Source organism: Leguminivora glycinivorella, chromosome 8 (assembly GCF_023078275.1).
Source record: "Leguminivora glycinivorella isolate SPB_JAAS2020 chromosome 8, LegGlyc_1.1, whole genome shotgun sequence".
NCBI lineage: Eukaryota > Metazoa > Arthropoda > Insecta > Lepidoptera > Tortricidae > Leguminivora > Leguminivora glycinivorella.
Window position 1 is genome coordinate 24,950,864 of NC_062978.1, and position 26,677 is coordinate 24,977,540.

The 26,677-nt window shown below is 47.2% G+C and overlaps 1 protein-coding gene across 1 annotated transcript in view; it reads left to right on the forward strand.

Annotated features, from left to right (window-relative positions):
• The first annotated feature begins 461 nt into the window (after positions 1 to 461).
• Positions 462 to 26,677, forward strand: part of LOC125228558 (exocyst complex component 7) — a 31,975-nt gene continuing 5,759 nt past the window's right edge. The window contains exons 1-13 of the mRNA XM_048133168.1: positions 462 to 652; positions 1,084 to 1,249; positions 2,586 to 2,713; positions 3,723 to 3,797; positions 4,295 to 4,412; positions 6,457 to 6,677; positions 7,587 to 7,651; positions 7,792 to 7,892; positions 10,515 to 10,705; positions 11,217 to 11,384; positions 20,942 to 21,080; positions 22,861 to 23,063; positions 24,908 to 25,014. Coding sequence (XP_047989125.1) covers positions 605 to 652; positions 1,084 to 1,249; positions 2,586 to 2,713; positions 3,723 to 3,797; positions 4,295 to 4,412; positions 6,457 to 6,677; positions 7,587 to 7,651; positions 7,792 to 7,892; positions 10,515 to 10,705; positions 11,217 to 11,384; positions 20,942 to 21,080; positions 22,861 to 23,063; positions 24,908 to 25,014 — 1,730 coding nt within the window. The 5' untranslated portion in view covers positions 462 to 604. The remainder of the gene's footprint in view (positions 653 to 1,083; positions 1,250 to 2,585; positions 2,714 to 3,722; positions 3,798 to 4,294; positions 4,413 to 6,456; positions 6,678 to 7,586; positions 7,652 to 7,791; positions 7,893 to 10,514; positions 10,706 to 11,216; positions 11,385 to 20,941; positions 21,081 to 22,860; positions 23,064 to 24,907; positions 25,015 to 26,677) is intronic.

The following is a 26,677-nucleotide window of genomic DNA, read 5'->3' on the forward strand; positions in this document are numbered from 1 at the left end:
TAAAATATTTTTTTCCCAAGTTAAAACGGAGACATTTTAATTTATTCGGTCAGTTACATAGTTAATGTAGGGATATCATTTAGAAATAAATAATTTCGTAAGCTAAGAAGATTCAAATTAAATTGAAAGCGATTATTGTACAAATCGAGCCATGCATAGTGGAGAGTCTTTCACATCACTATCATGGTTTTTTTTTTTCAGAGGCACCGACTACAGATTTATAAGCCATTCTGCCATGTTGAGCTAAGCTTTAAAATTAAAATAATTATATAGAGTAAATCATATCATGATGATTATTTTACATTTATAATTAAGAACTCATGTTTTATTTCATGAATTACTTCTTGAAGTTACCGATCTCTTCAAATTTGTAGTTCGATAAGTTGTGTGTAGTTTGGAAAAGTTTGTTTACTGTCACTGTCAATAGTGTCAATTGAAGTGTCAAAACTAGGGTAAAGAAAAGTCACAAAAGTGAAAATATTTTATACAAGAATTATTTTATATTTATTTGTACATGGAAGAAAAGTCATACTAAGTTTAAGGTTACAGTTTTATATAGCTTACAGGTGCTACGAGCAATATTACTTGCTCATAAGTCCAAATCATGTACGCAATAGAAAAGAAATTCGAGATCGAAATGAAACTCAAAAAGGTTTGTGTTCACTTACATTTCTCCTCTTGAATATCTACTTTATTGTCTAACTAAGGTTTAAATAGTTCGCTCGATCGACGCAGAACAATTGCCGAGATGAAATATTCTTGAAATTGTTAACGATTAATAAAAGTGCAAAGTGGGCGTGTAAAAACCATTTCCATCTACAGTACTTCTGTCTTTGTATATATAGGTAAATTAGTTCTGTTACTTAGACATTAACAGATATTCAACATATGGTTTTGGATCTTCATTGGTAAAAGATTTTTTAAAATTTTGATCAGATCAGAGAAAAACTTGTGAAGGAAACTTTGGCATTTTGGTACCTCTCCTAATGGTTTGGCCCCTGGAGCAGCCACTCCACTCGCTTTACCTTAGATCTGGCCCTGCACGTAGTAATGATAACTTGTACATGTGTGTGGCTTCACTAGGAGATGAGCAACATGGCAGAGCTGAAGGCGGCAGCTAGCCGGAGCTCGGCGCTGGCCGGGGACGTGTGCAACGTGCTGGGGGCGTGCGAGCAGCGCTTGCAGCAGCTGGAGACTGCGGTGCTGCCGTTGTATGGTGATACGGCACGACTGCAGCAGATTCATCACAGTATGTCACTTTAAAACTAAACAAAAAATATGTTTTCAGTACAGATTGTGTTTGTTTTTTTACGCACCAGTGTGAGATGTTTTTTTCATTATTTGTCAAGTCGAAACTTCAGAGGGCCATTGCTGTTCTGAAAAACATCGTACGATAAACGTGCGAAAAGGAAATTCGTAACTCGTGTTGATTTAAAACAACTTATTGCTTCCTTTTTTTCGCACTTGTATCGTAACATACTATTTCTTATAGTGGATTTTGCAAATTTTTTTTGGCAATTCAGAGATGTATTAAAATGAAAAATAGTTCTACAGCAATTGTGCAATAAAATTATGGAAACACACAGTAAAACACCACAATATTTTAAATTTAAAATTTAAAAAGGAACTTGTAGTGTATTCTTCTCTATAGAAAGGTAAAGATAGATAGATAGATAGATAGATATATTCTTTATTCATACCCACAACATACACGGCATTGACAATTTAACATCCAAAAAAAAAATTAAAACAAAAAACAGTAAAAGAGTTACATGCAAACTTAACTAGTAACATTATTTTAACTAATACCTATGCCATGCATCGTGGCAGAGAAAAGGCGCTGACTCAGCGTCGTGATGCGGCAAGCCACATCGCTGGTATTCTGCCAGTACCTTAATATAAAATGTGCAACGCTTTTGCGAACAGTTTATACAAGAAAAACTAACGTGCTAGTTGTGTGCAGTGTGTGTGTGTGCGTGTGTGTGTGTGTGTGTGTGTGTGTGTGTGTGTGTGTGTGTGTGTGTGTATGTGTGTGTGTGTGTGTGTTATAGATAGGTGTTGAAAGAGTGTTTCTGTGCGTTTAGGCTTTATTTTAAGGCATATATTATTGGACAGATGTAAGTGATTAATTGATTAAATACGTATTTGTGACCAGAGATGGAGACAAAGAGAGAGAGTTAAGGGTAAATTCGGTTCAACCTTGCTGTTTTTCAACACCTTTCTATGGTCATATTAAGTTTCCTACAATACCAATTAAAAATAATACTTTATGTTTGAGTAAAAACTCTCTTATGTGTTAAAAAAATCCCATTATATCCTCTCCCATTATAACTCCCACCCTTGACATTTTCTCGCAGACAGAGCCTAAGGTCCTAGCCACTGCAGCCCGCTACCTCGAGTCCATATCCACTCCCACATCTATTAATATTAATTGATTTTATTTCTAAGGTTATTTGTTAGTTTTAAGTGTTTGCAACCCATAACTTGCATGCCTGGATTCTCTGTAAATGTAAGTTGGTTAAATAAATTATGAAATGATGAACTCTTTTTTAAGCCATTTCCCTCAATCCATCTCATTGTTGCAGACATGGAACGCACAGTGAAAGCCTTGGACCATGTGATCACCTACTACATGGTGTCTCGAGAGCTGGCGGACCTGGTACAGGCTGGCCCGCACACTTCCAATACTGACACACTCAACATCTACTTAGAGGTATTTCACAATTTAATTTAAACGGCATGAACTCATTAGTAGGTAGTAAGTTCATTTACAGCATTACTAACTATTAAGAAGGGATTTATGCAAGATAAAGCAATAGAATAATAAGTCTAAAATTGTATATGTATGTCTAAAATTGTATATATGTGTGTTGGTCATTAATTGTATATGTATGTATTATTTCCACTTTAATTTGTATTTCATTTCACAGCAATGTATATAATTATATTTATAATCATAAATTGTTTTCTCACCTTACTTTAAAATTACCTTAACCTATTTCTTCATTTATACACATTTCTTTATTTATTTAACTGTAACGTGATCTGGGTGCCGGCAGAATATCAGTGCCTCGCTCGAAAGGGTGAAGCGTATAACTGAGTCGGAACCCTTTTGTTTTTGCTGCAATGCACACAGTGTTGGTAAGCATTTTTTTTTATGTTGTGTACGTAATTTTAAGTCAATTGTGTTTTTTTTTCTTCTCTTCTTGTTGTCCTGTGTTGCATTTGTAATTGTGTGTTATTGCAGCATTCAAATAAAGCTTTTATCTATCTATCTATCTATCTAAAATTCACTGACGGTCTGCGAATAAAAATGCACGTTCTACTCGACAGAACTAATATAAAATGAGCTTCCTCTAGTACCGCCACAGTATAATAAAGAGTACGATCGTACAGTAAGGCCACTACCACTCCCCGCTGAAAGTGCCGCGCACCCCCTCTTGGTTACCTCACAGTTACCGCCTGTCAAAAACGCGAACAGTCGACTTTTCATATTTCACTCATACAAGCATAGTACGCGTTCACCTACACGAGCTTATACTGTGTGCTAGGAACGCGACTATTTCATATATTTCATCGCCAGTGTCCGAGGTGTGTTACCGCGGTCCTTGGCATACAAGCGCTGCGAGAGGATGCTTATTAAGCTGGACGTTGCTCGAAAGATGCAGTAAAATATCCACAAGCTAGATTATTTCTGACACTAACAATTTATAAAATTTCAGGCATTGGATAAGCTGGCAGAAGCTCAGAACTATTTCAATAAGAACAACCCACAGAGTGTCGAACTAGAAAACATTGTAAGTATTATTTATTCAAGTCTAAAATGCACTATTTTTTTCTAATGGTTATGTTATGTCTTGTTTGATGGGTTACGTTTTGAACTTACCATAACGGGAGAAACGGTTTAACATTACAGTTGAAAATCCTATTATTTTTCATACTATAACACAGGGGAATAAAATCCAGCTTTTTTTTTTATAAATAAATATAGGATGTTCTTACACAGATTGACCGAGCCCCACGGTAAGCTCAAGAAGGCTTGTGTTGTAGGTACTCAGACAACAATATATATAATATACATATACACATATATGTACATAGAAAACATTCATTACTCAGGAACAAATATCTGTGCTCATCACATAAATAAATGTCCTTACCGGGATTCGAACCCGGGACCGCGACTTAGCAGGCAGGGTCACGACCCGCTAGGCCAGACCGGTCGTCAATAAATGCCCTTACCGGGATTCGAACCCAGGAAATCTTTAAAGTTTCTGTTAATATTTTGTGACAGAATCAGCTGTACAACACTGGCGTGTTGAAACTGGAGACCGCCTTCGAAGAGCTGTTGAACAGGAACACCCGACCTCTATCACCAACCACTCTGATGGACATGATTGCTTTGGAAGAAGGTACCATACACAATAAATAAAAGTAGTATAGAAAATAATCTTCATACGGAACTGAAGTTTTAGATTTCAGCAGGTCAATGCATGGTTAGGGTTGGTTATTTATAGAGACTTTATAATAGTATTTTATACAATCGTACCATGCCTAATAGTACGGTACGAGAATGAAAAGCTTAATTATATCACTATTGTATACAATACTTTTTCCATGAGTCATCATCTTCATCATCAATGGACGAAAAATATCATCATTCAAGTTAAAATTAATGTTAATAGCGTCGTTCACCGTTGTATCAACATCGAATTACCTGGCAACCAATTGTTTGTAATAACCGTCTCTGATTGGTCGATAACGCGATAGATAAAAAAAAAAACGTGTTTCAGATGCAGAAAAATTTGCCAGGTATCGTAAATTAGTAAAGAACTTGTATGAAGTTCTAGTTTTGAAATTATTACAGTTAACTAAAAGTGAACTGTAATTAAATATTATAGTTGACTAAGTGTCAAAGACTATATAACAGTGAAAAGTCAGCACTTATAATTTAGTGTGTGGTGTCCTAATTGAAAGACTAAAGTCGTCGAGTAAAAAAAAAACCTAAACACTCTTACGTACATATACTAAGATGTCACAAAATCCTACGAACTTATTAATCTGTGATTTTACATAACTTTCTCTTTATTACGAATTATCAGACTATGTTATTTTGTTGGGTGGTTTCTACTAGTTACCAATAAGTCGTTACCAATGAGAATTTTTTCCCACGTTTTACTACTGGTATGTACTAGGAAAAAGTCCCAGTTGTTACTACCAAATTTAGTAAAATTTTAACTCTTTAAAATTATTATAAAAAACCGGCCAAGAGCGTGTCGGGCCACGCTCAGTGTAGGGTTCCGTAGTTTTTCGTATTTTTCTCAAAAACTACTGAACCTATTACGTTCAAAACAATTTTCCTAGAAAGTCTTTATAAAGTTCTACTTTTGTGATTTTTTTCATATTTTTTAAACATATGGTTCAAAAGTTAGAGGGGGGGGGACGCACTTTTTTTTCCTTTAGGTGCGATTATTTCCGAAAATATTAATATTATCAAGAAATGATCTTAGTAAACCCTTATTCATTTTTAAATACCTATCCAACAATATATCACACGTTGGGGTTGGAATGAAAAAAAATATCAGACCCCACTTTACATGTAGGGGGGGTACCCTAACGAAACATTTTTTCCATTTTTTATTTTTGCACTTTGTTGGCGTGATTGATATACATATTGGTACCAAATTTCAGCTTTCTAGTGCTTACGGTTACTGAGATTATCCGCGGACGGACGGACGGACGGACGGACAGACAGAAATGGCGATTATTTAATGCATGTTAGTTATAAACATGCATTAAATAACAAGATACAATTTAACATGCAAAAGTATTCATCAAAGAATATGAACAGACTAGGTACTCTATGGAAATTAATTTCAATAAATTATATTATTGCTTAATAATACGTCGTTCTTCTTCAGAGAAAACATATCAAATTGTCACAGAAGAAAAAGATAATATGAATCTCAATATCATTAAATATGTAATTTACCTACACAACATAAAATATAAAATATTTGTGAGCGTCTAATATTATCAAAAAATGTTCTTAGTAAACCCTTATTCATTTTTGAATACCTATCCAACAATATATCACACGTTGGGGTTGGAATGAAAAAAAATATCAGCCCCCACTTTACATGTAGGGGGAGTACCCTAATAAAACATTTTTTTCCATTTTTTTATTTTTGCACTTTGTTGGCGTGATTGATATACATATTGGTACCAAATTTCAGCTTTCTAGTGCTAACGGTTACTGAGATTATCCGCGGACGGACGGACGGACGGACGGACAGACAGACATGGCGAAACTATAAGGGTTCCTAGTTGACTACGGAACCCTAAAAACTATAATCGCAAGATGTACCCATTTGAAAAAAATCTATGGGGCGGTAAACATTCGGTCCTACATTTTTCTGTGACGGAAATGGTTTGACAGACTATAAATTGTATCAGATTCGAGCGTGGACAGCGTCAGCGTCTCCGGCTCCGGGCCTAGTTCGTGCGGCGCCGCGCAAGCCATGGAGACCCTCCGCGCCGCCGCCGCCTGGCTCAGCGCCGCCGGCCGGCCGCCCGTGCAGGCCCTGCTGACTGCCAGGGCTCCCGCGGCGAGGCAAGCCCTTAATGCCTTTAAGGATCATTTGAAGGCGCGGTCTGTGCCACATGATCCGATAATGGTAAGTTATGTTGATAGTTTACCCGCTAGATGGCATTGTCAGTGTGTGAGATTCAGTTTAGACACTAGAGGGCGCTGTTATACAACAAATAAAAACTGTATTAGAAGCCCTGGCTCCATCTTTTGCGTCAGTGCCGCTGGTCGGCCTCCAGTACAGGCCCTGCTTACGGCTAGGGCTCCGGCGGCAAGGCAAGCCCTTAATGCCTTTAAGGATCATTTGAAGGCGCGGTCTGTGCCACATGATCCTATTATGGTAAGTCACTAGATGGCGTTAGGTATTGTATAAAAAACTAAAACTGTAGTTGTCAACTTTTGGTTCAGTGCCGTCGGTCGGCCTCCAGTACAGTCCCTGTTTACTGCTAGAGCTCCCGCGGCGAGACAAGCGCTGAACGCTTTTAAGGATAATTTGAAAGCGCGTTCGGTCCCACATGATCCTATTATGGTAAGTAACATTGATAGTTTACCCGCTAGATGGCATTGTCAGTGTGTGAGATTCAGTTTAGACACTAGAGGGCGCTGTTATACAACAAATAAAAACTGTATTAGAAGCCCTGGCTCCATCTTTTGCGTCAGTGCCGCTGGTCGGCCTCCAGTACAGGCCCTGCTTACTGCTAGGGCTCCAGCGGCAAGACAAGCGCTTAATGTCTTTAAGGATCATTTGAAAACGCGTTCGGGGCCACATGATCCTATCATGGTGAGTCACTAGATGGCGCTGTTATAAAACAAACGAAAACTTTGGTTGCAGGACAGGCTTTGAACCCTATCATGATGAGTCAAAGTTTAGTTTCTAGATGGCGCTGTAAGCAGTTATGAAACAAGCGGAATCTTTTTAGAAATTCAAGACTTTTTCGTGTCACTGTCACTGAGAGTAGTTTTGCCTCCGTATCTTATATTTATTCTTTTGTTCCAGAGAGCTAAAAACCTACTGCAACGTTCCGATAGCACGACAAAGAAAACGAGCAAAATACAAAAAGTGTTAGTATGCTTATATTTAATTTTTTTTTAACCTTACAATCAATTACCTAAATCATTTTTGTAATCTTGAGAAAAAATGGACCTAGAATTTGTAGAATGCATTTCGTCAATATATTGTTTTTTATAACCATTGATTGCAGGATTGAGAAGAGAGCAAGCAAAATAATCCAGAGGGCTTCTCAGACACTGGAAAATTCTACCGGGCTTGCGATAGGTCCTCGACGGTCTGTCAGCGAGGCTTGTGAGTTTATTTTTTACGAGTTACACCCGCTACTAAACAGCCGTTCGAAAAGTCCACTTTCATTATGTCACAAAATGTCTGTAACTTCGATTGTATGGCGCCAGCTAGTAATGTGTAACTAGTTTCGTGTGACTCATATATTATGCCACTTGGTCCTTAGCACAGAACTAAATCAAGATAGAAGGAAAAAGTGTATCTACTTCGCGTGCGGAAAAGTTAAATAGCGAGCGACATTGTTCGCCGCGCAAGTCAGTCTGCTCCCGACCGCTGCCCGCGAGTGACATACAGTGAAAAATACAAAATGGGTCGGTATTCGATAATTAACTGTTCAAACACCACCAATAAAAGCAAGAGTGTTAAACAAAGTGTTTCCTATCATCGGTAAGTACCATTTGTCCTAAAATATTTTTTATTAAATAAAAAACACGATTTTCCTATTTTTATCATCAAAACATTAGCTGACGTACGGCCGTCAAACTAGTTTTCCATTGCGGCTTTAATTTGACGAGTCCGACTTGGCGTGCGTTTAAAACAAGCGATATAAAAATAGGCTATTCAAACTGTCGAGACAAAGTGAAGGTAGATTTGTTATTTTGTCCGTCGAACTCACGTCGAACTTAAGAATAGTGGTGCACCACGGAACTATATCGTCATGTATGCTGCGATTTCCTTATTCGATGTAAATCGATTTTGCGAAGCAGTGGAAATTATAATTATGTTTTTATATTGTTACTAGCTTTTACCCGCGGCTTCGCCCGCGTAATAAAAGTATTCATTAAGATTTTCATTTGGATCCGTAGGGACCGTAGGTTTCTCTGTAGGTATATTTATCTGCGATTATTTCGATTGCACATAATACTTTTGCTTGCAATGATTGTAGAAATATTACACATCGACCACAGCGTAGGTAATTCTATATACGCTGGGGAAACCTTTATAAACATCCCACATAGCCCGTATTTCGACACTATGATCGGTGGGTAAAAAGTACTTTTTTCTATTATCCCTATCGCTATCGCTATCGCTATCGCTATCGCTATCGCTATCGCTATCGCTATCGCTATCGCTATCCCTATCGCTATCCCTATCGCTATCCCTATCGCTTTCCCTATCGCTATCCCTATCGCTATCGCTATCGCTATCCCTATCCCTATCCCTATCCCTTATCAAGATGTTTAATGATATAACACTAAGTTCTCGCGCTTTGTACACATATTTAAAGTCACATACAGGTCGAACGCGATTAATTAACATTATTTTTACCTTTTTTCCCAACGTTTCGGCTAGGTTGCACTGGCCGTGGTCGCGGAAGACTGACGTCCCAGCAAAATGTCACCGGAGATGTAAACAACACAAAACTACCCGATATTAATTTATATAAATGTTCGGGGTAGACAAATAAATATAATCTACCCGCTTTTAGTTAATGTTTATTTCCCACCATGTTTATTTTAAAGGTAAAAATAATGTTAATTAATCGCGTTCGACCTGTATGTGACTTTAAATATATGTTTAATGATTTCTTATCAAGTGCTAAAATATAAAGTTTCATGGTTTTATCATTTAAAATTAAGAAATCCCATACAAACTTTCAACCTCTTTTTCAACCCCTTCGTCCCTTTTTTCGAAATAAAAAGTAGCCTATGTTCTGTCTCAGGGTCTAAAGATTGTCTGTTCCAAATTTCATCAAAATTGGTTGCGTGGTTTAAGCGGGAAAGCGTAACAGACAGACAGACAGAGTTACTTTCGCATTTATAATATTAGTATGGATTAGTATGGATAGTATGGAAGTATGGATGGATGAAACTATACATTTATAAAGTACGAGTGAAAAGTAAATTTAACTTTAAAATAGGTTACAGTTACGGTATTAACGTTGAATTTGTGGTCGGCAGAAAAACAAATACAAACATAATACGCTCTATATTTATTATGAATAAAAATAACTCTAAAAATGTGTTAATGGTTAATTATATTTATATACATATTACTAAAAGTTGTAACAAATAACATGAGGATAATGAATTGAGTACATGGTCGATTTTCTTAAAAATATTACGAAATATTAACTAGTATTAATATCTACCTACTAAAATCTTTGTTCCTGGCCTTAGGCAAATTATATACCTACTAGTGAATTGTTTGTCATCACACGAATACAGGTATATACTTACTTCATTTCACAACGAAGATGAACATCCGATATTTTTAACTTCGGCGGGCATCCCGCAAGCAACCTCCACAATCGATCGAATAGGTTACGCGGCGACAACGTTCCCATCACTAAAGTACACTCGTGACGTCATAGGCTCGACACAAAACGTTACACGCTCGGTTTCGCTGTTAATCGCCGAGCATTTTCCTTCTATCTTGATTTAGTTCTGTGGTCCTTAGTTTTGACCTGAATTTTAACGTTTTGTCAACACGTATCTTTTAAAAGACGTTGTTTAAAACAAACTTCAGACATGCAGTCAGATAAAGTGATCTTAAAGGAAAATGAGCGTTCAGTATCAAATCTTAAAAAACGAAATCTAATGTATTAACATTCCTGGTTAAGTGCATGCCCCGTTTATCATTTAATGAAAAAAAAAAGTTAAAAACTCTATAAACACATATTTCCAGACACTGAAGAGTCTTATGAAGCCCTAGAAGAGTGGGAGGCCATGCTGGCCGGCTCGGTGGCCTGCGCGTTGGCCAAGCTCGCTCGGCACGAGCAGCGCGCGCTCCTGGGCCTCGTGCCGCTGCCCCGGCTGCCGCCCCTGCTGGCGCAGATACTACACGAGTGCTTCGCCACGCTGCACCAGGATGTCGAGGTGGGGTGTAGCCGGAGTGTGTAGCTAGGTGTAGTGTAACGAGCAGCCCTGCTGGCCTCGTGCCGCTGCCCCGGCTGCCGCCCCTGCTGGCGCAGATACTACACGAGTGCTTCGCCACGCTGCACCAGGATGTCGAGGTGGGGTGTAGCCGGAGTGTGTAGCTAGGTGTAGTGTAACGAGCAGCCCTGCTGGCCTCGTGCCGCTGCCCCGGCTGCCGCCCCTGCTGGCGCAGATACTACACGAGTGCTTCGCCACGCTGCACCAGGATGTCGAGGTGGGGTGTAGCCGGAGTGTGTAGCTAGGTGTTTTTCGTCCCTGTTCACTCAGGCACACCTCGGACACTGGCGATCAAATATATATGAGAGAGTGACATATGACAGGTCGACTGTTATCTGTGCATACTGAGCGGGTGGGCGGCACTTTCAGCGGGGAGCGGGAGCGGGCCATACTGTACGATAGTACTCTTTATTATACTGTGAGTCAGGTTAATGAATTGTTTTTTTTTTTTCAGCGCGCCTGTCAGCGCAGCCGCCGCGCATGCGCCCGCAGCTCGTGCGGCGCGGCCGCGTGCTGGGCGCTGCTGGCGAGGCTGCAGCGCCTGCAGCCGGACGTGGCGCGCGCGCTGGCCCCCGCCGACCCCACTGTCTACACTAGCATTGTCAACAACTGTCACATGCATGTGAGTTACTAAATCATTCACTAGAGGGCGCTGCTGGCGAGGCTGCAGCGCCTGCAGCCGGACGTGGCGCGCGCGCTGGCCCCCGCCGACCCCACTGTCTACACTAGCATTGTCAACAACTGTCACATGCATGTGAGTTACTAAATCATTCACTAGAGGGCGCTGCTGGCGAGGCTGCAGCGCCTGCAGCCGGACGTGGCGCGCGCGCTGGCCCCCGCCGACCCCACTGTCTACACTAGCATTGTCAACAACTGTCACATGCATGTGAGTTACTAAATCATTCACTAGAGGGCGCTGCTGGCGAGGCTGCAGCGCCTGCAGCCGGACGTGGCGCGCGCGCTGGCCCCCGCCGACCCCACTGTCTACACTAGCATTGTCAACAACTGTCACATGCATGTGAGTTACTAAATCATTCACTAGAGGGCGCTGCTGGCGAGGCTGCAGCGCCTGCAGCCGGACGTGGCGCGCGCGCTGGCCCCCGCCGACCCCACTGTCTACACTAGCATTGTCAACAACTGTCACATGCATGTGAGTTACTAAATCATTCACTAGAGGGCGCTGCTGGCGAGGCTGCAGCGCCTGCAGCCGGACGTGGCGCGCGCGCTGGCCCCCGCCGACCCCACTGTCTACACTAGCATTGTCAACAACTGTCACATGCATGTGAGTTACTAAATCATTCACTAGAGGGCGCTGCTGGCGAGGCTGCAGCGCCTGCAGCCGGACGTGGCGCGCGCGCTGGCCCCCGCCGACCCCACTGTCTACACTAGCATTGTCAACAACTGTCACATGCATGTGAGTTACTAAATCATTCACTAGAGGGCGCTGCTGGCGAGGCTGCAGCGCCTGCAGCCGGACGTGGCGCGCGCGCTGGCCCCCGCCGACCCCACTGTCTACACTAGCATTGTCAACAACTGTCACATGCATGTGAGTTACTAAATCATTCACTAGAGGGCGCTGCTGGCGAGGCTGCAGCGCCTGCAGCCGGACGTGGCGCGCGCGCTGGCCCCCGCCGACCCCACTGTCTACACTAGCATTGTCAACAACTGTCACATGCATGTGAGTTACTAAATCATTCACTAGAGGGCGCTGCTGGCGAGGCTGCAGCGCCTGCAGCCGGACGTGGCGCGCGCGCTGGCCCCCGCCGACCCCACTGTCTACACTAGCATTGTCAACAACTGTCACATGCATGTGAGTTACTAAATCATTCACTAGAGGGCGCTGCTGGCGAGGCTGCAGCGCCTGCAGCCGGACGTGGCGCGCGCGCTGGCCCCCGCCGACCCCACTGTCTACACTAGCATTGTCAACAACTGTCACATGCATGTGAGTTACTAAATCATTCACTAGAGGGCGCTGCTGGCGAGGCTGCAGCGCCTGCAGCCGGACGTGGCGCGCGCGCTGGCCCCCGCCGACCCCACTGTCTACACTAGCATTGTCAACAACTGTCACATGCATGTGAGTTACTAAATCATTCACTAGAGGGCGCTGCTGGCGAGGCTGCAGCGCCTGCAGCCGGACGTGGCGCGCGCGCTGGCCCCCGCCGACCCCACTGTCTACACTAGCATTGTCAACAACTGTCACATGCATGTGAGTTACTAAATCATTCACTAGAGGGCGCTGCTGGCGAGGCTGCAGCGCCTGCAGCCGGACGTGGCGCGCGCGCTGGCCCCCGCCGACCCCACTGTCTACACTAGCATTGTCAACAACTGTCACATGCATGTGAGTTACTAAATCATTCACTAGAGGGCGCTGCTGGCGAGGCTGCAGCGCCTGCAGCCGGACGTGGCGCGCGCGCTGGCCCCCGCCGACCCCACTGTCTACACTAGCATTGTCAACAACTGTCACATGCATGTGAGTTACTAAATCATTCACTAGAGGGCGCTGCTGGCGAGGCTGCAGCGCCTGCAGCCGGACGTGGCGCGCGCGCTGGCCCCCGCCGACCCCACTGTCTACACTAGCATTGTCAACAACTGTCACATGCATGTGAGTTACTAAATCATTCACTAGAGGGCGCTGCTGGCGAGGCTGCAGCGCCTGCAGCCGGACGTGGCGCGCGCGCTGGCCCCCGCCGACCCCACTGTCTACACTAGCATTGTCAACAACTGTCACATGCATGTGAGTTACTAAATCATTCACTAGAGGGCGCTGCTGGCGAGGCTGCAGCGCCTGCAGCCGGACGTGGCGCGCGCGCTGGCCCCCGCCGACCCCACTGTCTACACTAGCATTGTCAACAACTGTCACATGCATGTGAGTTACTAAATCATTCACTAGAGGGCGCTGCTGGCGAGGCTGCAGCGCCTGCAGCCGGACGTGGCGCGCGCGCTGGCCCCCGCCGACCCCACTGTCTACACTAGCATTGTCAACAACTGTCACATGCATGTGAGTTACTAAATCATTCACTAGAGGGCGCTGCTGGCGAGGCTGCAGCGCCTGCAGCCGGACGTGGCGCGCGCGCTGGCCCCCGCCGACCCCACTGTCTACACTAGCATTGTCAACAACTGTCACATGCATGTGAGTTACTAAATCATTCACTAGAGGGCGCTGCTGGCGAGGCTGCAGCGCCTGCAGCCGGACGTGGCGCGCGCGCTGGCCCCCGCCGACCCCACTGTCTACACTAGCATTGTCAACAACTGTCACATGCATGTGAGTTACTAAATCATTCACTAGAGGGCGCTGCTGGCGAGGCTGCAGCGCCTGCAGCCGGACGTGGCGCGCGCGCTGGCCCCCGCCGACCCCACTGTCTACACTAGCATTGTCAACAACTGTCACATGCATGTGAGTTACTAAATCATTCACTAGAGGGCGCTGCTGGCGAGGCTGCAGCGCCTGCAGCCGGACGTGGCGCGCGCGCTGGCCCCCGCCGACCCCACTGTCTACACTAGCATTGTCAACAACTGTCACATGCATGTGAGTTACTAAATCATTCACTAGAGGGCGCTGCTGGCGAGGCTGCAGCGCCTGCAGCCGGACGTGGCGCGCGCGCTGGCCCCGCCGACCCCACTGTCTACACTAGCATTGTCAACAACTGTCACATGCATGTGAGTTACTAAATCATTCACTAGAGGGCGCTGCTGGCGAGGCTGCAGCGCCTGCAGCCGGACGTGGCGCGCGCGCTGGCCCCCGCCGACCCCACTGTCTACACTAGCATTGTCAACAACTGTCACATGCATGTGAGTTACTAAATCATTCACTAGAGGGCGCTGCTGGCGAGGCTGCAGCGCCTGCAGCCGGACGTGGCGCGCGCGCTGGCCCCCGCCGACCCCACTGTCTACACTAGCATTGTCAACAACTGTCACATGCATGTGAGTTACTAAATCATTCACTAGAGGGCGCTGCTGGCGAGGCTGCAGCGCCTGCAGCCGGACGTGGCGCGCGCGCTGGCCCCCGCCGACCCCACTGTCTACACTAGCATTGTCAACAACTGTCACATGCATGTGAGTTACTAAATCATTCACTAGAGGGCGCTGCTGGCGAGGCTGCAGCGCCTGCAGCCGGACGTGGCGCGCGCGCTGGCCCCCGCCGACCCCACTGTCTACACTAGCATTGTCAACAACTGTCACATGCATGTGAGTTACTAAATCATTCACTAGAGGGCGCTGCTGGCGAGGCTGCAGCGCCTGCAGCCGGACGTGGCGCGCGCGCTGGCCCCCGCCGACCCCACTGTCTACACTAGCATTGTCAACAACTGTCACATGCATGTGAGTTACTAAATCATTCACTAGAGGGCGCTGCTGGCGAGGCTGCAGCGCCTGCAGCCGGACGTGGCGCGCGCGCTGGCCCCCGCCGACCCCACTGTCTACACTAGCATTGTCAACAACTGTCACATGCATGTGAGTTACTAAATCATTCACTAGAGGGCGCTGCTGGCGAGGCTGCAGCGCCTGCAGCCGGACGTGGCGCGCGCGCTGGCCCCCGCCGACCCCACTGTCTACACTAGCATTGTCAACAACTGTCACATGCATGTGAGTTACTAAATCATTCACTAGAGGGCGCTGCTGGCGAGGCTGCAGCGCCTGCAGCCGGACGTGGCGCGCGCGCTGGCCCCGCCGACCCCACTGTCTACACTAGCATTGTCAACAACTGTCACATGCATGTGAGTTACTAAATCATTCACTAGAGGGCGCTGCTGGCGAGGCTGCAGCGCCTGCAGCCGGACGTGGCGCGCGCGCTGGCCCCCGCCGACCCCACTGTCTACACTAGCATTGTCAACAACTGTCACATGCATGTGAGTTACTAAATCATTCACTAGAGGGCGCTGCTGGCGAGGCTGCAGCGCCTGCAGCCGGACGTGGCGCGCGCGCTGGCCCCCGCCGACCCCACTGTCTACACTAGCATTGTCAACAACTGTCACATGCATGTGAGTTACTAAATCATTCACTAGAGGGCGCTGCTGGCGAGGCTGCAGCGCCTGCAGCCGGACGTGGCGCGCGCGCTGGCCCCCGCCGACCCCACTGTCTACACTAGCATTGTCAACAACTGTCACATGCATGTGAGTTACTAAATCATTCACTAGAGGGCGCTGCTGGCGAGGCTGCAGCGCCTGCAGCCGGACGTGGCGCGCGCGCTGGCCCCCGCCGACCCCACTGTCTACACTAGCATTGTCAACAACTGTCACATGCATGTGAGTTACTAAATCATTCACTAGAGGGCGCTGCTGGCGAGGCTGCAGCGCCTGCAGCCGGACGTGGCGCGCGCGCTGGCCCCCGCCGACCCCACTGTCTACACTAGCATTGTCAACAACTGTCACATGCATGTGAGTTACTAAATCATTCACTAGAGGGCGCTGCTGGCGAGGCTGCAGCGCCTGCAGCCGGACGTGGCGCGCGCGCTGGCCCCCGCCGACCCCACTGTCTACACTAGCATTGTCAACAACTGTCACATGCATGTGAGTTACTAAATCATTCACTAGAGGGCGCTGCTGGCGAGGCTGCAGCGCCTGCAGCCGGACGTGGCGCGCGCGCTGGCCCCGCCGACCCCACTGTCTACACTAGCATTGTCAACAACTGTCACATGCATGTGAGTTACTAAATCATTCACTAGAGGGCGCTGCTGGCGAGGCTGCAGCGCCTGCAGCCGGACGTGGCGCGCGCGCTGGCCCCCGCCGACCCCACTGTCTACACTAGCATTGTCAACAACTGTCACATGCATGTGAGTTACTAAATCATTCACTAGAGGGCGCTGCTGGCGAGGCTGCAGCGCCTGCAGCCGGACGTGGCGCGCGCGCTGGCCCCCGCCGACCCCACTGTCTACACTAGCATTGTCAACAACTGTCACATGCATGTGAGTTACTAAATCATTCACTAGAGGGCGCTGCTGGCGAGGCTGCAGCGCCTGCAGCCGGACGTGGCGCGCGCGCTGGCCCCCGCCGACCCCACTGTCTACACTAGCATTGTCAACAACTGTCACATGCATGTGAGTTACTAAATCATTCACTAGAGGGCGCTGCTGGCGAGGCTGCAGCGCCTGCAGCCGGACGTGGCGCGCGCGCTGGCCCCCGCCGACCCCACTGTCTACACTAGCATTGTCAACAACTGTCACATGCATGTGAGTTACTAAATCATTCACTAGAGGGCGCTGCTGGCGAGGCTGCAGCGCCTGCAGCCGGACGTGGCGCGCGCGCTGGCCCCCGCCGACCCCACTGTCTACACTAGCATTGTCAACAACTGTCACATGCATGTGAGTTACTAAATCATTCACTAGAGGGCGCTGCTGGCGAGGCTGCAGCGCCTGCAGCCGGACGTGGCGCGCGCGCTGGCCCCCGCCGACCCCACTGTCTACACTAGCATTGTCAACAACTGTCACATGCATGTGAGTTACTAAATCATTCACTAGAGGGCGCTGCTGGCGAGGCTGCAGCGCCTGCAGCCGGACGTGGCGCGCGCGCTGGCCCCCGCCGACCCCACTGTCTACACTAGCATTGTCAACAACTGTCACATGCATGTGAGTTACTAAATCATTCACTAGAGGGCGCTGCTGGCGAGGCTGCAGCGCCTGCAGCCGGACGTGGCGCGCGCGCTGGCCCCCGCCGACCCCACTGTCTACACTAGCATTGTCAACAACTGTCACATGCATGTGAGTTACTAAATCATTCACTAGAGGGCGCTGCTGGCGAGGCTGCAGCGCCTGCAGCCGGACGTGGCGCGCGCGCTGGCCCCCGCCGACCCCACTGTCTACACTAGCATTGTCAACAACTGTCACATGCATGTGAGTTACTAAATCATTCACTAGAGGGCGCTGCTGGCGAGGCTGCAGCGCCTGCAGCCGGACGTGGCGCGCGCGCTGGCCCCCGCCGACCCCACTGTCTACACTAGCATTGTCAACAACTGTCACATGCATGTGAGTTACTAAATCATTCACTAGAGGGCGCTGCTGGCGAGGCTGCAGCGCCTGCAGCCGGACGTGGCGCGCGCGCTGGCCCCCGCCGACCCCACTGTCTACACTAGCATTGTCAACAACTGTCACATGCATGTGAGTTACTAAATCATTCACTAGAGGGCGCTGCTGGCGAGGCTGCAGCGCCTGCAGCCGGACGTGGCGCGCGCTGGCCCCCGCCGACCCCACTGTCTACACTAGCATTGTCAACAACTGTCACATGCATGTGAGTTACTAAATCATTCACTAGAGGGCGCTGCTGGCGAGGCTGCAGCGCCTGCAGCCGGACGTGGCGCGCGCGCTGGCCCCCGCCGACCCCACTGTCTACACTAGCATTGTCAACAACTGTCACATGCATGTGAGTTACTAAATCATTCACTAGAGGGCGCTGCTGGCGAGGCTGCAGCGCCTGCAGCCGGACGTGGCGCGCGCGCTGGCCCCCGCCGACCCCACTGTCTACACTAGCATTGTCAACAACTGTCACATGCATGTGAGTTACTAAATCATTCACTAGAGGGCGCTGCTGGCGAGGCTGCAGCGCCTGCAGCCGGACGTGGCGCGCGCGCTGGCCCCCGCCGACCCCACTGTCTACACTAGCATTGTCAACAACTGTCACATGCATGTGAGTTACTAAATCATTCACTAGAGGGCGCTGCTGGCGAGGCTGCAGCGCCTGCAGCCGGACGTGGCGCGCGCGCTGGCCCCCGCCGACCCCACTGTCTACACTAGCATTGTCAACAACTGTCACATGCATGTGAGTTACTAAATCATTCACTAGAGGGCGCTGCTGGCGAGGCTGCAGCGCCTGCAGCCGGACGTGGCGCGCGCGCTGGCCCCCGCCGACCCCACTGTCTACACTAGCATTGTCAACAACTGTCACATGCATGTGAGTTACTAAATCATTCACTAGAGGGCGCTGCTGGCGAGGCTGCAGCGCCTGCAGCCGGACGTGGCGCGCGCGCTGGCCCCCGCCGACCCCACTGTCTACACTAGCATTGTCAACAACTGTCACATGCATGTGAGTTACTAAATCATTCACTAGAGGGCGCTGCTGGCGAGGCTGCAGCGCCTGCAGCCGGACGTGGCGCGCGCGCTGGCCCCCGCCGACCCCACTGTCTACACTAGCATTGTCAACAACTGTCACATGCATGTGAGTTACTAAATCATTCACTAGAGGGCGCTGCTGGCGAGGCTGCAGCGCCTGCAGCCGGACGTGGCGCGCGCGCTGGCCCCCGCCGACCCCACTGTCTACACTAGCATTGTCAACAACTGTCACATGCATGTGAGTTACTAAATCATTCACTAGAGGGCGCTGCTGGCGAGGCTGCAGCGCCTGCAGCCGGACGTGGCGCGCGCGCTGGCCCCCGCCGACCCCACTGTCTACACTAGCATTGTCAACAACTGTCACATGCATGTGAGTTACTAAATCATTCACTAGAGGGCGCTGCTGGCGAGGCTGCAGCGCCTGCAGCCGGACGTGGCGCGCGCGCTGGCCCCCGCCGACCCCACTGTCTACACTAGCATTGTCAACAACTGTCACATGCATGTGAGTTACTAAATCATTCACTAGAGGGCGCTGCTGGCGAGGCTGCAGCGCCTGCAGCCGGACGTGGCGCGCGCGCTGGCCCCCGCCGACCCCACTGTCTACACTAGCATTGTCAACAACTGTCACATGCATGTGAGTTACTAAATCATTCACTAGAGGGCGCTGCTGGCGAGGCTGCAGCGCCTGCAGCCGGACGTGGCGCGCGCGCTGGCCCCCGCCGACCCCACTGTCTACACTAGCATTGTCAACAACTGTCACATGCATGTGAGTTACTAAATCATTCACTAGAGGGCGCTGCTGGCGAGGCTGCAGCGCCTGCAGCCGGACGTGGCGCGCGCGCTGGCCCCCGCCGACCCCACTGTCTACACTAGCATTGTCAACAACTGTCACATGCATGTGAGTTACTAAATCATTCACTAGAGGGCGCTGCTGGCGAGGCTGCAGCGCCTGCAGCCGGACGTGGCGCGCGCGCTGGCCCCCGCCGACCCCACTGTCTACACTAGCATTGTCAACAACTGTCACATGCATGTGAGTTACCAAAGAGGATCGAGTATTATAGAGAGTCACTGTCAAAGTAAAATGTGTAATCACAGAGCATAGACTGCCATCTCTCGACACAAGCTTAAAACTTTTGATCCTCAGTTTTGACAATTTGGCCCCTATTTTAAGCTTGATATGTGTCAAAATGTCAAATATTAATATTAGCGCTATCTAGCCGAGCGTTCCCCCAAAGGTGTAACGCCATCTAGGCCACCGTACCTATTTCTCTAGGGCTTTGAGGTACATTTTTTACTTAGACTTTATCCGTCTATACGGAGTTACATATGTCTTTGGAGTTACTAAATCTAAAGTAGTCACTAAATCACTCACTAGACGGCGCTGCTGGCTAGACTGCATTACTTACGGCCCGACATTTGTGCCCTAGTAAAATGTATGTAGTGTTAGTGTACAGTATAGCATACTATAAATAAGTTGCCACGCCCTAATAGGGCCCATGAGTATCTATGCTTTTATTAACATCTTTATTATAATACCATGGATGCAATAAATGAATATGAATTATATCACGTAAGTTACTTAATTTCCCGGTAGATGTCACTATGCCACCCAGTGCAATAAGACAACTTATACCGGTCGATTTCCTCCGTCTATTACAGTCAATTTTATTTGAATTTGTGCCAATAGCATTATAACGTCGTATGTTAAGACTAAGAATTTGACGTATACACCCTGTGCTTATTATATTATACACCGTGTTTTTTTTTCCGTTAAATTCGACATGTAGCTAGGTTCATTATCAGCAACCACCCTGTATATCACTTTTAGTTGAATTCGCAAAAAATAAATTTTCCTCATATTCATATACAATAAATTAATTTATTAGTGTGGTGAGAGACCTTTAAGAATAACATTCAAGTTAGTGTCAAGTGATTGACGGCACAACAAATACCATTAGGAATTGGTAAAGGCTGTCACACACGTGTTCAGTAATTATCTTTATTTTTTTCATAACTCGATATCCCTAAGAGTTAAGACGCTAGTTTCTTAGAGGAATTAATTGCATTTGATCTAAAGAACCTTCCCTTAAATTTAACGGAATTCAATAAAAACTGGGTGTATATTATTTATTTTTGTTTCCCAGTGTCTCAAATCGCTAGAGGAGTGGGTGTCGGGGCTCCGTAGCGACACGTTCGCGGGCGCCGTGGACGGCACCGTGCACCAGCTCGCCGTCGCCGCGCTCGCGCACTCGCACTCGCTCGCCAAGCACCTGCAGACCATCGGTAATGTGGGATGATGTGGGAATATCGGTAGTAGACATCGCGTCTCGATAGGTGGCGCCATGTACCAAGAGAATCTAACGAGTGTCGTCTTTGGCTATAGTGCTCTGTCGCGCACTGCCACATTCGGTAATGTGCCGGTAGATGGCGCCGCCTATATACAACTAGCTAGCGTTGTGACAACAAGGACCACCGAGATATGAAATGTTGTCTTTTTTGTGTTTCTATAGCGTGGTTTCGGTGGCTTTTTGGTGGCTTTTTATTTTAGTATCTTTATCTTTCTAGTGTCTTTGGTATATTTTTTGGGTAATTTTTGAGTCATTCTTGTGTCAATTTGGGGGTCATTTTTGTGTATTTTTTTGCCATTTTGTGGCATTTTTCCTTTTCGACGAACAAAGATAAAGTAATATGACTTGGGTTGTACTAGTAGCGCACAAATTCGCCAAGAGAAGGCGCCGCTTCGTCTAGAAGTAGCTAACAGGTCTCGTCGCTGTCGGAGTGGGTGTCGGGGCTCCGCAGCGACACGTTCGCGGGCGCCGTGGACGGCACCGTGCACCAGCTCGCCGTCGCCGCGCTCGCGCACTCGCTCGCCAAGCACCTGCAGACCATCGGTAATGTGCCACGCCCGCCGGTAGGTGGCGCTCGCGACCGTAGTAGACGTCGCGTCTCGATAGGTGGCGCCGTGTACCAAGAGAATCTAACGAGTGTCGTCTGTGGCTATAGTGCTCTGTCGCGCACTGCCACATGCTCGCCAAACACCTGCAGACCATCGGTAATGTGCCGGTAGATGGCGCCGTCTATATACAACTAGCTAGCGTTGTGACAATAAGGACCACCGAGATATGAAATGTTGTCTTTTTCGTCGCTTTTTAGTATCTTTCTAGTGTCTTTTTGGGTAAATTTTCTGTCATTTTTGTGTTATTCTTGTGTCATTTTTGAGTGTCCTCGTGTCAATTGGGTAATTTTTGTGTATTTTTTGCTAATATAGCCTATATGTCGCTGGCTATAGTGCCCGTTCGCCAAACACCTGCAGACCATCGGTAATGTACTACACCTGCCGGGAGATGGCGCCGCCTATACATATGTCTCTGGCTATAGTGCCCGCTAGCACACACACATACTCGCCAAACACCTGCAGACCATAAGTGACATCGCGTCTCGATAGATGGCGCCACCTCCTCTCATATATGCTACAATGTCCCCTCACGCGGCATCTACCGACGACATCAGGTGACATCGCGTCTTGATAGATGGCCCTAAATACATAATGTCTCGGTAGGTGGCGCCACCTCCGATATATCTATTATCTCTGTCTATAGTGCCCGTTCGCACACACTCGTTGACATATGCAGACCATAGGTGATGTGATATTGTACGCAAGTGTGACGAGAGATGGTGCCACTAAATAATTTATGATAGCGTATTGCCACACGTTTACGAGATACCGCAGACTAATCATGGCGAATGTCTGTCGAATACGAATCTACCGAGAGATGGCGCTACTTCCAAAATAGAACGCGCTAACGGTGTACTGTCGTGGATGACTACTGAGAACGTTTGTCCGTGTTTAGGTTAGTCGAGTAACTTGTAGAAAGGTCCCATTGACCCTAGTGGTGAAAAATTTCGCTGCCTCGGTTGAAGTCTTGGTGGCTCAGTTGGCAGAGCGCTGGAGTATCGATTCAGATGCGGTGAGTTCAAGTCTCACCCGAGGATTTTCCACTTTTAAATTTGTTGTAAGCCATGTTAATATTAGTAGTATAATGTATTAAGTTGTCTGTGCCAGGCCCGGCGCTGGCCACCGAGCCGGCCTACGCGCGCGCCGCCGCCGCGCTGCCCGGCGCGCCCGACCGGAACGCGGCGCTACTCGGCATTTACGTGCGGAAAGTTCTAGCACAACTCAACTTAGTGCTGAGGAACAAGAGTGAACAGTACCCTGACGCTTTAAAGGCGATATTTCTGCTAAATAACACGCTGTATTTACTGCAGGTATGTATTTAGACATAAGTTCCTCTTTTAGCCGCAACGCGGCGCTGCAGAACCTGTGCGGAAAGTTCTAGCACAACTCAACTTAGTGCTGAGGAATAAGAGTGAACAGTATCCTGATGCTTTGAAGGCGATATTCCTGCTGAATATTATACTTGCTACAGGTACGTATTTAGACATAAATGTTCCCCTTTTACCCGCAACGTGGCGCTGCTTGTCCTTTACGTGCGGAATGTTCTAGCACAACTCAACTTAGTGCTGAGGAATAAGAGTGAACAATACCCTGACGCTTTAAAGGCGATATTTCTGCTAATAACACGCTGTATTTACTGCAGGTACGTATTTAATCATAAGTTCCTCTTTTAGCCGCAACGCGTCGCTGCAGGGCCTGTGTGGAAGATTCTAGGCATTCTAGCACAACTCAACTCACTACTGAGGAACAAGAGTGAACAATATCTTGATGCTTTGAAGGCGATATTTCTGCTAAATAACACGCTGTACTTACTACAGGTACGTATTTAGACATAAGTTCCTCTTTTACCCGCAACGTGGCGCTGCTTGTCCTTTACGTGCGGAAAGTTCTAGCATTACCGAATCTAGTGTTGAGGAATAACGGCTAGTTGCATCAACCACAGACACGTCAACGGCAGAAGTCTGTGGAAATTGCCATACAAAAAAAATTACGAACTCTTAATTCGGTAACAGGCGGTGTGGTTAAACGGACCCTAAGCACAGTATAATAAAGAGTATTATCGTACAGTATGGCCACTCCCGCTCCCCGCTGAAAGTGCCGCCCACCCCCTCTCGGTTACCTCACAGTTACCGCCTGTCAAAAACGCGAACAGTCGACCTGTCATATTTCACTCATACAAGCATAGTACGCGTTCACCTACAGACCTACACGAACTTAGACTGTGTGCTAGGAACGCGCCTCTTTCATATATTTGATCGGGCAGTGTCCGAGGTGTGCCCTAAGTGCGTTTTCACATTATCCGATCCGATATCGGATGTCGGACCGATATCCCATACATTACAGGCGCCATCTTAGATTTTTTCCATTGAAATCCTTCCGACATCCGATATCGGATCGGATGTAGGACCGATATCCCATACAATGAAGCCGCCATCTTTGATTTTTGCCTTTGAAATCCTTCCGACATCTGTTACCGGATCGGATAATGTGAAAACGCGCTTAGTTAACAATAACGATATATTTTCCTCAAGTAATTTTTCAATAAGTATAATAATAGGCCTTTGCATCTATTTAAGCAGCATCCTTACGGCACGCGTTCGTGGCTGTATACTCTGTATAGCCCAATTCGAGAGTGTATGCTCCCCCAGGTGGGCGGGGGTTAGAGGCCTGCTCGTGACGCGTTTATCATTTAAAAAGGAGAATCAGATAACGAAATAAAGTAACACTAGTAGATTAATAGATTACTTGGGTGTTGAGTGATACGTTATTTCATGATGTCTGACTATATTTTCCAGTACAAGTACAATGCACATATGTTTTAAGCTATAATATAATTTATTGAAATTAATTTTCATAGAGTACCTACTCTGTTAATATTTTTTGATAAATACTTTTGCATGTTAAATTGTACCTTGCTATTTAATGCATGTGAATTATAAGATGTAATGTTTTGAAAAGAAGTGGCCCGCCGAGTTTCTTGCCGGTCCCATAGTCGATACCCCCCTCCCAACTGAGGGGGGACTGAAATCTTCTCGAGGCTGAGGCGTAGGGTTAGAGCCGGCGTAGCTTTATTTGACGTTCATATGCGCATTGTAATATGCCTACTTGAAATATAAATATTTCATTTTCATTTTCATTATGTTTTATGTTGCAGGGCTTACAGCGCAGTGGGTTGATCGAGGTGCTAATGACAGTTGAGCCAGATTGCGAGGCCACCTACCGGGATATGATACATGAGTATAAGAACAACTACCTGCAGAGGTACGTACCTCTATCTCTTTCTACAGTCTGCATCTTTAGATATTTGAAAAAGTGTAAACAAATTGTACCCCCAAAAGGCTCCTTCATCATCATCATCCTTGCGTTATCCCGGCATTTGCCACGACTCATGGGAGCCTGGGGTCCGCTTTGACAACTAACCCCAAGATTTGGCGTAGGCACTAGTTTTACAAAAGCTACTGCCATCTGACCTTTCAACCCGAAAGGTAACTAGGCCTTATTGGAATTAGTCCGGTTTCCTCACGATGTTTTCCTTCACTGAAAAGCGACTGGCAAATATCAAATGACATTTCGCACATAAGTTAAGAAAAACTCATTGCTACGAGCCTGATTCGAACCCGCGACCTCCGGATCGAAAGTCGCACGCTCACACCGCTACACCACCAGCGCTTCCCCAAAAGGCTCCTTATGCCAATAAAAACATTACACGACCAAACAAATAAGTAGGTTAGACTGGTCGCTCAGTGACAGGTCCGCTTGGTTTTGGTACTTGCTTGGTTAACCGATAAAATAATCTAACCACCCGGAAAAGTACAAATTACTTGTTTAAATTCTTTTAAATCCTAAAAGCACAAAGTATAGCAAAATATCTAGTCCAGAATCAACTCAAAGATGATTCGAATAGGGCACTGATTTACGGTATCCTAGCGGTCCAGAAGGCACTATAACATACATAAACTCACCTGCATTCCCAAAAAGGATAGCACAGTGTGGGATCAGACCTCATTTTTGACCATGGTCTTTTTTATTGTAAAAACCGGTTGATCCATTGAAATCGTACATTCAGCCTTGCATCAAATGAGGTAGTTCTAATTTTTTATACATATTGTTAGGGATGAAATAGTGATGTCAAATCCGAGTTTTCCACCTCGAAAGCCCACCGGGTCATTATTAAATACTTGAAAAACCATGACTTTTTTTGGTTTTTCTCATATTTCACCATCAAAAACTTTCTTAAGGGCTAAAGTCATTATGAACAGTTTTAAGAATAATAAATTACCAATAAAATAATATAAAAAGGATCATTGTGTAGTTTCTGAGATACGCTTAGTTAAAGTTTTCACAATTTCATAAAAACACAGTGTATACACTGTGTATGTCATATACTGAGGGTGAGTTAATGTTATGTCCTTAAACTACTTAATAGGACACGGGCATGTCCTTAAACTACTACAACCAACGTTAGTAGGTCCCGCAAGGGGCCATCTGGTCTGCTACCACCCTCCCGCCGAAATCCAGGCATCAAACAGCCTTGCTGCGTTTAATCTATGTACAGTGCCAGTGCCTTTGGACGATGATTGGGTATCAGTTATGTTGCTTACAGCTAGTCATTTTGGATACTAAAGTTTACCGGACCCAGTAGCTCACGCTGGAAGGTAGCGAGATCCGAGGCACGGTCTTGTCGGTGGCCGACCGCAGGAAGTTGGGGGCCAAAGCAGTAAACGCATGCAGCACCTTGACAACTAGTTTTCACCCACCCCGTAGCCTTCAACAACATGAAACGAAAAATAAAAAAGAATACAAGTAAGTGTAAACACCAGCGGCACTTCCTCTTATTGAAAATGCACCTCACCAACGTGCACTATATCGATCTGTTTCTCCACCATCCTGAAATCGAAAAGCTCATCAAAACATCATCCTCCTG